At 37.6% G+C, this 12,292-nt stretch overlaps 1 protein-coding gene across 1 annotated transcript in view; it reads right to left on the bottom strand.

The window, feature by feature from the left end:
- The window catches only part of prom (prominin), a 39,597-nt gene extending 30,899 nt beyond the window's left edge, over positions 1-8,698 (bottom strand). The window contains exons 1-4 of the mRNA XM_017618392.1: positions 8,512-8,698; positions 996-1,051; positions 479-711; positions 153-340 (exon numbers count right to left, since the gene is read on the bottom strand). Of these exons, the coding sequence (XP_017473881.1) occupies positions 153-340; positions 479-711; positions 996-1,051; positions 8,512-8,698 (664 nt within the window). The remainder of the gene's footprint in view (positions 1-152; positions 341-478; positions 712-995; positions 1,052-8,511) is intronic.
- Positions 8,699-12,292: the final 3,594 nt, after the last annotated feature.

Here is a 12,292-nt window from a genome sequence, read left to right as displayed (position 1 = left end):
CGAAGAAGAAGAGACTAAGAGAGGAACGGGTAGGGTAAAATATGAATTATAACTTTGACTGTAAAGTGAGAGAAAAAAAAAATGTAGCACGTAATACAAGCGTGCCTACAACGCATATGTACGAACACTCACCATCGCATACGCATACTGACCTTGCAAATCTTTGACAACTTTTTCGACAGCTACATGAAAACCATTATCCAACTTATGTTTGATTTGTAGGTGTGTGTCTTTGAGAAATACTTCCATGTCGTGCACAGTCGACTTGACCATTTCGGGCGTCATTTCAACATTGGCGGCTAGACGGCTATTCGCATAAAATATGCAAAAATCGCTCAACCTGCACAAAATGAATGAGGAAAATAAGAAGAAGAAAAGGAAAAAGAAGAAGAAGTAGAATGCAACATTAGAAAAGAAAATTTGAATATTTTTCAACATTTCATAGCAATTTGACAGCTTTTGACCTCAGCATACTCACGCCAAGAGTATGAATGTTATCCAGAGTGTCACCACGGACGCACTCTTTCGACAATTCAACGCCTGTTGTAGCGATTCGTCATGTATGTTCACAGGTGCATTGCGTATGAATTCGGCTTCGTCCTGATCGGCGCGTCGTCCGCAACACCAAGCGCAGGTGGAGATGAGCGGCACAAGCGCCAGTATGGCAAAGATGCTCATGATGGCCAAGAAGCCGGACTCGATTTTGATCGCCTAAATGTGGGAGGAGATAGATTAATAAAATAACAGGTAAAATTCGAATATGAGAATAAGGGAATGCGAAAAGTGGATGGCAGTAATTTTTTTTTGTTGAAAAAGAGACACTGGAAAAGGTGAAAGAGGGAACTAAGCATATGAAGAAAAATAGTTGTTTGACTATTTTGTGTGAAGATTTTTAAACTTGAAAAAACTTTATTGTGTTTCCAGTTTTAAAATATTAGAAGTTTGTAATAAGTGATGCCTTTTGTAGACTTATGATAATTCCTTGTAATACTCACATCTTTGGTAAAGTCGATCAGCGTGAGGTTCGTATGCAAAAACTGACGCACCAAATCTAAGAAAAACGAATAGGCAGTTACATTTTGAAAAATTAATTTGATGTGAAGGGTTTATTTAGAAAGAAAATAATAGTATGTAGATACGTTGTCTCATTCATCATACCGTATTCGTGCTACATTTACGCGCTCACCACTATCATTTTGCACAAACTCTTTCCGGAAATGTTTACCAACAAGGTATCTTTTATTTCACATGCCAACATTTCACTTCGCATCACAACGCAACATTTCACATGATGACACATCTGTTCACATTACAGCAGAAAGCATTACAACAAACAACATTGGCTAACACATCATATCGTAACACATCTTTTCTCATATTTTCTCATCAACTCGTTTAAGTACATCAGAAAACTTTATAACATACAGTATCGGTTGACACATCTTATCATATCACACTATATCACATCACATCGTAATACACCTTTTCTCATCATACACCTTATACTCGCATGTATGTTTGTATGATATACAGCCTCGCAGTGTGATAAGTCCTCTGAATTTTTGAATTCGAAGTAATTTTTCCAATAAAAAAGCTTTTTGAGTATATCACAACATAGTATGTCACCTATCAAAACTTCCACCTAATGTGAGAGCTCTGGTTTAACATAAGTAGCACCTTTGGCCGCTACCCGATCCATATTCGTTGAGCTGACCTGAGACCCATCTGTCAAAGAGAAAACTACATGGGATCAGTGGCGCTTGCATTCGCTCCCTGACCAGTACCTATATCATTTCAAGGACAACCCTTTTCCGCAACTCGTCAGCTTTGCAGTTTCCTTTTGTGATATTGGTTTGGTCCCATATAAATAAGTCTAACGCAACTAAAAGTATGGTGAGGCACACCGTAACTAATTTTTAACGGAACATCAGTGAGCTTAGGGACCTCATTGCTGCTTTCCTATAATAGTGAATGCTTACCTTGTTTATCAACGTCATACTCTTGAACATTACATTTACAGCTTCCTTAACGGCAGATATTTTTGCTTGAAAAACGCTACAGAAGTATGGGAGCCTAAATTTGAAGTCGCGATATCACGAGCTTGTGACAGAAAATTGCCCCCCAACACTTCCACTAAGCTCATACCAAGATCTCTTTAGAGAAAGTGAGAAGAGATAGAGTTGGTTGGAGCTACTACAGAGACGACGTTACCCGTGAAAGAAATCGAAACTTTCAAGAATTGGAAAGTGACTATGCGATGGGCAAGTTAGATATATGGCTTCCCTGAGCCTGATTGCAGCTTGAGCTTCGGCAGGGCATTAAGCGAGAAAGGGGGCCAACTCCCTAAATAAAATCAGTTCCGTGTTACTGGAATTAACGGCGAGACCACTTGCGTCAGAGAATATAGGATGTACAGAAATATACCCTTCATCGCAAAATGGCTTCTCGGCCACGTGCTCGAGGCGGCTGTTGGTAATTTTATTAATAAAATTTCTGTAACAAATGCATTTGGCTACTCGACTGCGTGGTCGAGTAAATTGAAAATTACAATCATTTGTGCAATGTATCTTTATCCTGAATGATCGGGCAATATGGTCTCTGACCTGGCCATTAATTTAAAACCAAACACTCTCTGAGAAGGCCAGTCCCCAATACATTGTAAGCATGCTGAGCTTTTGATATGTACAGACCAAACAATCTCTGGAGCAACCGAGAGCTCTTACCGGTCTTCGGCTACTCTGACATTACGGGTTTGTACGCCCTTATCCGACAGAAGTTTCTACAAGGGATTGCCCGCAAGGAAAATGGTCACTAAGGAGGAGCTTTAGAGACTCCTAACTGTTGATAGTCTGGTATCCTTGCACGGGGATGGGTTTCAACACAAGAATATGTCTGATTCTCAGTTGAAATGTTGCTTTTCCGGCTCTATAAAAGAGTGGTTAGGTTTAATAACAGGGAATATTCGGAGGAAGCTAAATGCGGTAATAGGACGGCTGAGGTATTAGTTGTCAGCCCAAGTTATAGATATTTGCGATGATGACTCAACAAGTGCAACAATGTATTCTCTTGGTAGCTTAGCACTTTTTCTTCACCAAATGAGGTCGAGGTTTATTCAAATTAATGTGGAATCGTTCCAAAAGATTTACCGGTTATCGTATTACCTTTTTCAAGGCAATGGACAAAGACCAAGGTATGCTTGCTATCATAGCTCAGTCTCAGCATTTGGCAAACCAAGTCAGCTTATGCCACGATGAAGTTCTGAGTAAACATATGTACATACATATACACATGCTGCACCCCGGTTAAGAGAGAATGGGAATTGGTATTTCTGGGTCACTCCTGTATTCTGGAAAAATATAGCTTTCTTAAGGGCTATACAGACCGTTGTATTGACACTCTGGTTTCGGATAGAAAGTTCGTCATGAAAATCTCAATCAGAGAAGAATAAGAGAGGAAAGCTGTTATACTCCGCCCGGTAGTATAGTATTTTCACAGAGATGAGGTCTCAGCTATAATGGAGGCTATAAACGAACTTCGTACTGATTAAAATGGTAAAGAGGTGTTCATCCTTAGTGAGGGGGAGGGGCGGGGTACGACCAAGCAGACTCTTCCGGGAAGAGAACGCATTGGTATGCCCTTCGCCTCTTGCAAGCTGCTTTTAAGCGAAATTATCTATGTTGACGCGAGCAAGAGATGGATGCAAACTACGACCTGTAGAATTTTCAGGCAAACTTGGCCTTAGTGGGGTCGAAAAAGGTCTTGAAGCTTATATTCACTAAAGAGAGAGGACATATCTCATACAGTTGGTGCTCTAACAGGCCACTGTCCTTATAGGTAAACACGCAGAATGACTTGGAGTTCCTTACCATAGATGCTGCAGAAATTACCTTCTCTGTAACTGCCCCGAATTAGCGAGAAGCAGATTGCGCTTTCTGGTGTTTCCTTTCTTTATTGACCTTGACAAATTGCCCGACGGTTAAAAATTGCTTTCAACTCGTGGCCTATGTGTGTCCTTGCGGGGTAGTGACTACGCTAGTTAAAGAATGCAAAATTGAGCTACGTTTAATGAATCAGTCATTGCCCACCTCTCTTCTCTGGATTTCCTGGTAGGTTTACAGGTCGGACTCCATCCGCACGAACATACTTAGCTGGTAACGACAGAGTTGATGCATTGGCCAATTGGTTGAATCTGTTGCGATCAGACAAAAACCACTTACATTTGCTAAATCAAGCAAGGAAGAAATGGTTCGGATTCAAGAATTATAAGATAGCAAGCGAGCTTTGGCTTTACCATAGCAGAAGAAGAATAGTGGATTTGCCAGGCAGGACATGGGTAGCAGAGTTCAGGAGTGTAGTAATTATGCTTCTAGAATAGGACTCCTTCAACAGCAAATTTCAGAAAATTCTACTTTAAAAGTTCAATGACCAAAAATTTTCATTTCCCTTTAATAATTTCCTATACATTTCTATCCTTATGCAAACTCCTGCTGATATCTGTCTATTGGAGTAGTTACACGCATTGACACTTAAATATATTATATGTCAGTACTTTACATTCTGCACAGGCAGGTACTTGTCCCTGCAACAATAAATGGTACTACAGATACTCAATAATTTTGGTAATAAAATGCCGCAACCGTATGTGGACAATTTATTGGCTGGCGTAAATGGGTGAGAAAATGAAAATAAGTGGGCATAGAAATCGAAAATACAAGTAAACAAACAAATAAATTCACGAATGTGCACACACGCACCTACATATGCATGCATATGCGTAGAAGTGTGTGTGTATTCTCTGTTTAACTACTGCAAATATTTTAGTATCACCTCTGCACATAATTTGGCTTTGCGTGTGGAAAATTCAAACAGCTCATTTGTTCGATTTGTCTACACACCTCTCTGCTATTAAGTCATGCATACATACTTATACTATGGCAGACATGTTGCAGCACCCACATGACAGCTGTGCTTGAGTGCACTTAACTGGCGTCACTAAATTCTGAAATTAGACACGACTGTGCCGTTAAAATGCCCAATTGACTGTCGAGGATAATATATTTTAGACGCGACTTAATTCACCACATTTATACATACATACATACATGTATAAGTATGTACGTGTGTCTATGTGTGTGTTTGTGTTGTTTATTTGTCCGTGTTATTGTCTGATGGTCAGTGATCTCGTTAGCGGATGGTCATTGCCTTTTGGTGATAAACATGGAACCTGAAAATAAGTGATAAACTTTAATATGTACGCATGTATGCTTGAAGAACCGCTGGGTGATTTATAGGTGCTCAACTATTCAATTTAAAACGAAACAAAGCTTATGCATTTTATATCTCTTTGGTAGGTTGAATTAGGTGTTCTTATAGCATCGCTAAACTGGTCAATGGAAGCTAAATGGCGATTGATTGGAATATCAGTTAGGCGTCATAGACTTGCTGTAGTCAAGCGATAAGTCCAGTGACATGAATTCCTACATTAGGCACATCCACTTACTCTGAAGATGCCAGCAACCTATAGCGAGTCAGTGAATTATCCAGCCACAAGAGGAACCACTTTACCCGTTGAGGATACCCAGTTCCGCTCTTATCTTATGATAGATCCATGGAGCAGTACAATGCTGTTATCGATAATATTTAGTACCGAAATCTATGCAAAAGCTCGTCTAAAAGTTATTGCACCTCAATATAAATATCTCGTTGCGAACCAGATCAAGATTACTAAGCCCTCTCTGACTATAGCCCTGGGTGTGAAGATACATAATTTAATCAAGAGAATTATGTAAAACAAAGAACCAAAATGAAGTGTTAAAGGTGAAAGATATGTGTGTGATGAGTGAAGCTTACCAAAATGAATTACGAACGGACGGACAGATTGACAAAAGTAGACCGAAGAGTAGACGAACGGGCTTGACCGACAGTGGGCAAAAAGGATAACCGATATATCCAGTGAAGGGATGATGCTAAAAAAGGGACAAGGGGTCTGACGACGACAAGACGAGGGAAGAAAATGGTAATAGACGGGGCGGAGACTGTTGGTTGGGTGAATGGGAGATACGAAGGATGTAGGGGTGGTGAATAATCTTGGATTTGTATGCGGTGGTGGCATTTGACAACTGATTTTTGACCATAAGGATACGATTCAGTGTTTTGTTGCTTTAGGTGATCTGTCAAAACATATTTCAATCCGACAAGCTAAGCTGAACTGGACGCATGCGTACTCAGATAGAATACAGCGCTTACCCTGATTGCGGCATAACATTGTGAATTCAAGATATGACTTCTAGTAAAACCCTCATGTATCTCTGTATATATATGGGCGAAAATCATGGAGGGAGTTTGTTGCGTTAGAAATAAAAAATTTAAAAGTATTACCAAATATTTTTTTTTTCACTGAACAGGATTAGGCCGTCGTCAATTAACTTTATGACTGGGCAGAGCACCAGTCTAAAATATATTATTAATACGTAATACTTAAGATGCACTCTGGTTGCTCGGCATACTCTGAAAACATTTCCGAAATGTCGATACCACCATTATCGTATTTTATTTTTTGTACTACAATGTTAAAAAAATATATTTCTTCTTTGGCTCTGTACACGCGCAAGCCATGTCCATGTCGTTGTAAACCTCATACGGCTCATCGTTCCATCGTCTGGGGTACTCGCCATCGCCAACGCGTAAAGGCCCATCAATCTTTCGCAAAATCTTTCTCTTGTCCTCGTTTACCGCCAGACCCATTGCTGCAACTACCTATCTTTATATTAAGCATACGATTTTATCCTTAACACATTTACAAGCAGCGTTCTCGAAATGATGCCGAATTGATGTGCGCTATACGCATTTGCAATTGGAATTGACCTCTTTTATTTAATTACTATTATGCCAAAGAAATATACGGCAGTCACCTGACACGTTCAGTGAAAACCGTTTTGAAGATTTGTGGTTTCGTCCACGAAATGAGAAATTTTCTTCCTTTAGCGCCCTCCCAAATGTCATTTTATTCAGACTTTCCAAAAAAGGTGTCAAAACGACCCTTTCTTGGGAGAGCTAATGGGTTAAAATTAGTATCGTTCTCAAAAGAATCGACAGTACCCGATTTTTAAAAGTATCGATACTGAGCACTCCAAAGTATTCAGTACTCTCAAATAATTCGAAAGTACTCTGAATTTACTCAAAAATACCCTGTTCCAATCATCACATTGATACATCGATTCAAAGTACTCAGTATCATGTGTCGAAAAAATACTTAAAAGTACTGAGTTCTATTTACATTTACCGTTATTCCGAAATGGTAGTACCGAATTTTAAGTTTGAATAATTTTTAAGTAAAATACCTGTACCCAGAACAGTTAGCGATCAATTTGAAATGTTACTCTCAAAAATACACTAGTGTAAATGTTCTACAAAATTATTTCTCGTGAAATTATACTTATATACCCAAACTACATATTTCACTCTGATATGAATCTAACACTTTCTCGCACTTATTCTAACAACACTCAGGCAAGAAATCACAGATACCGCAAGGGAGCCCACAAACATAATGGAAGGACAAAATGCAGATGTTTTTGTCAGCACTCGAGATGAACTGGCGAAAATTCGCAAAGTAGAGAAGAAATTGGTGACGTTTTTTGGTCACGGTCCAAACTGATAAATGGTTATAGTGCAAAATAAGAAAAATATGATGACTAGCGAACACCAGACAGGTACAAAGAAAATGATCTGTACTATCCCCGTTAATCAAACCGTAAATGGTTCCTATAATTTGTGTTCCTGCCAGGATTCGTAACTCATTATTTCTACGTGGTTATTTTGAAGTCGTCAGCAACTCATCGCCGGTTCCAATGATACCTATTCATATGATACATAATGCACCTGATCTCTGATTGACTAAACCCTATGAATGGTTCTCAACCAATTGGATGCCTCAAAAACTGACAAATCGCTAATGCGTCAAATGCCTTTCTTAAAGAGACGATTTAGCTAAGTATATGGAGAATTTCAATTCCCTGCACGTATAATCCTTGATTTTAAGGTTTCAAGAAGCTTGCATTACTTTTGGACTTCTAATTCCTTCGACTTATTTATTTTAATACATATTTTAAATATTTTAAGGCATAATATATATTATATATATTATATTATAAATATTGCGTTGATAACTGTTATCAGACACTCAGGCCAATATTCAAGTCCCCAACGATACGTAAAGTACATTCCTTTTAGTTGGTTTTAATAGATTGCTGACGTCATAAAATATCTCACGACGCCCATATTCACTCATATTTATCTCTACACTATGTAACTTACGGGTGCTATAAAACACATACACACAAGCTTACAAGCGCACACGACCTACATACATACATATAAATATGCATATTAAACGCTTACTCACACACACATTTCCTATCCAATACACATTTTCATTCGCATTTGCTCACCATCAAAATTTCGCTTTTCCTTAGCACACATTCACACATACATACAAATACTAACACTTACCGAGTGGCAGTTCCGCTGGTGTGATAAGTGATAAAAATTCACTGACATAGGTAAAAGCGACCGGACCCGGTGTGATATCCATGCCCGGTATGCTGTATGTAAAATATGTAGATGTTGCTGGTGTTGTTGTTGCGGGTGGCAGTGTTATGTTGCTATGCATGTTGTTGCTAAAGTTATGGAGATCCATGTTGGCTAGCTGGGCAGCCGGCTGGCTGGCTGTTTGCGATGGACAGCAATTCGAAAGAGACGAAGTCTCGCTGCTGGAGCGAAGCACTTGGCGTTCACTTGTTTAAGTGATCAACTTGGTCAAAATGTATACTTATATTTTTGGTTGTTGTTGCATGAATGCTTGTTATATCCAACCGTATATATATGTACATAGGTATGCACGATATTTTAACACTTATTTGCTTACGAGTTTATTCTTTTTCTACTTCCACTTTTGTATTGTCACTCCCATGCTGGACTGTACTCTCTATGGTGAGCTTGTTCTCAACACGCTGTTGTGAATTTATTTTTATGCATGTTGCAGTTGCTTGAATGAATATCTCCTAAGTGCTTATATGAGGACAATCTGTATGGGAAAAACGTAAAATAAATTGAATTTGACTGGACACGTCGTGAATAAAATAACCATTAAGTGAGCATGGAGAGTGGCTCCACCTCACATATATGAAAAATGATGGAGTGGTAAGTGCACCGCATATATGTACATGTATAGTTTCAGCTTACAGGTAGAGTGAGTTATCATGAATAAGGATAGGATGGAAATGGGCGCACTGCGTGGTTGAGAGGGGAGCTGGAACATTTTACTGAAAGGTGACAAGAAAAAAAAACAAAAAAATAATAATAATAGAGAAACCCCACTCCGAGATCTCGAACTTGCGATGTATTTTTTCATCCAAAAGTGCGTAAAATAGATAGATGTGACTTAATTGTGAACAATTTTAATGCACTTAAGCATTTTGTTTTAAGTAATTTGCTATTTTAGTTAATTTTACCACTCGTTGCAATTGAACACAGATTTTGGTGCTGCCAGACGATGAAAATAATGTCAAAAAAGATAAGCATAAACTATACATTCAGACAACCAAAGAAAATAGAAAGTTCAATGAATATGGGGAAAAATGAATAAAAAAAATTCTATGTACATGTTGAAAAATATGGTGATTTTTTATTCCAAATTGTCACAAGTGTATGTTAAAATATTGGTTTATGGTAAAAAAAGAGCCGCAGACGAAAAGTTTTACTAAAAAGGATCGCGAATTTTATTCTAAATCTTCACTTTTCTAAAATTATTTATAATTAAAAAGGCGCCACGACCGATGTGAAAATTTGTTATAAAAAATATCGTTGTAAAGAATTGCGCATTTTGTTTCCAAATTATCGTTCATCAAAAAATAGGACCGCATGCGAATTTTTTTTATAAAACTTGCGCAATTTTTTTCTAGATTTTCACCTTTTTTAAATACAGTGAAAGCTGTCATTAACGGACGCTCTAATAAGCGGACATTTCCTATAAGTAGACACATTCTTGTGAACGAACAATTTTTCTTTTTTTCCATAAAAAAGGCTTTCCCCTACATGGGCATTCCGATAAAGGGACGCGAAGTTTTATTTTTTCAGTCTGATGTTGACTCTTGCGCATACACCTATGTATATACATATATCTACAAAAGTAAATACAACCACATTCAAAGATGTTTTCTTTTCTAGAAAAAATGTTGCCTTTTCATTGCCCTCTTCTTGCTGCTTGAGCGGAGCGGGAAATGAGATTTGTCGGTAGTCAAGAAAACGCCATTAATTTGAATTTATTTTGGATTCATTCTGTTTTTGTCTGTTGGAGAATAAAATGTACTTTCTTCTTGATATCTCTTCCTTCCCTTAACGGCCTTTATTATATAAGGAAGGCTTCCCATCAATACCATGGCGTATGAGTAACATTATTTCCTGCTCGTCCTTCATACTCACAAAAAGTCATTGAATCCAACAAAAAAGTTTTGGAGGGCAATAAGCGGGTAACGCCGCAACGCTAACAGTAGTTTTTCTTGTGACCCTATTTGCGTACGAATCTAACAAGCTGGGCTTTAAGCTCTGCCATCAAAGTTATTTTTTCGGTACTTTTTGGCACCGCGAGGATTTTTTGCCATTTCGGGTTTTTTTTGGACTTGTCTTTGATATTCGGACTTTTATTCCAGTTATTTCACCATTAGTTTGTGATTTTTGCAAAATTCTTGGAGTGATAAATTTTTCAGGATATTTTGGGACTTACTAAGACTTTTTGGGGCAAAGAGTTTAGAATGTTTTTTTGGGTTCTTTCGGAATATTTTGTTGGAACTTTTAGGTATTTTATGATAGTTTTCGGCACCATTCGGTTTTACTGCAGAGTTTTCTGGAACTTACCCAGAATTTTCGAGACCATGTGAGATTTCTGCAGAATGATTTTCGGTATTTTTCTGAAAATTTCGGAGTAAGTTATTTTTCACGGCATTTCGGCACCTTTTGGGCCTTATTAAAGGTTGAGGGGCAAAAATTTCCAATTTTTTGTATCTTTTTGGAATTTTTGGTACCTTATCATAGTTTTCGATACCATTCGGGATTTTTCGGAGTTTTACGGAACTTATCGATGATTTTCGGGACTTTGTGGGTTTATTGTTGTTTATTCGAGTTTTGTTCGCGATTAAAAAAAATGTTTGCGGTGATTAATTTTTCGAGATATTATGGGACTTATGAAGGCCTTTTTGGGCAAAGATTACAGATTTTTTTGTGTCTTTTCGGAATATTTCGTTGGGACTTTTCAGTGTCTTATGATAGTTTTTGGTACGATTCGGGGATTTTCGGAATTTTCGGGAATTTGTGAGATTTATGAAGAATTATTTTTGATATTTTTCCAAAACTTTAGGGGTAATATATTTTTCGGGACATTTCGGGATTTTTTTTGTGGAGTTATTAAAGCTTTTGGGGGCAAAGATTTCTGAATTTTTGTGTGGCTTTTTAGAATATTTTTGGGACTTTTCGGTATCGATTTGTAGTTTTTCGTTTTTTCGGGACTTTGTGAGATTCCAACTGTTTGTATTTTTCGAGATTTTCCAGAAGGGTTTCGAGACCTATTTGACCTTTTTAAGAACTTTGGCAGATTTCCTCGGGCATGTTCGATATTTTTCTGGGACTTTCAGTTTCAAAGGTGCACTCAAATTTAATTTTTCTTTTTACGAATGCCTACGAAAATTGCCGTTTATCCTTCGGCCCAAAAATATTTCGGCAAATTTTGATTTTGGATTTTGTCCTAAAGAAATAAGTTGCTTTCAAGCGCAATAAATGTCGTATTTTTTAGAAATATGTATACAGTTTTTTATTGCATATTTTTAGACGTAATGGTTATTTGTTTAAAAATGCCCGCTGATCAATATTCAATATATAGAGACTTTTCCAATCGCATTGCTTTATTCACTAACAACTTGTTTCTTACCTTCAACCCCAATCCCATGGTGTGTTCTTTGTATGTGCTATTTGTCAGGCCATTATACACTGTGGCAGTGTATGTCAAACAAAACTGACAGTAATAGCGGCTAGAATAGTAAAATACTCGCAAAATTATGTAAAATCAACATCATAATATTAGCTAGAAATTTAGCATAAATAACATTGCATATTTTATGATTTTAAACTTTCGATTCACAACATTGCAGCCGAAATTTCAGTGAAATTAAGCTTTGCTTTTAAAAAAATGAAAAGCATCGTTGAAATATGTCAACTAGAAACATATTTTGTTGATCAATAA

Source organism: Rhagoletis zephyria, unplaced genomic scaffold, assembly GCF_001687245.7.
Source record: "Rhagoletis zephyria isolate East Lansing unplaced genomic scaffold, Rhagoletis_zephyria_1.1 Rzeph_scaffold_00002, whole genome shotgun sequence".
Taxonomy (NCBI): Eukaryota; Metazoa; Arthropoda; class Insecta; order Diptera; family Tephritidae; genus Rhagoletis; species Rhagoletis zephyria.
The sequence above is the reverse complement of the archived record's forward strand: the minus strand, read 5'-3'. Positions and strand labels throughout refer to the sequence as shown.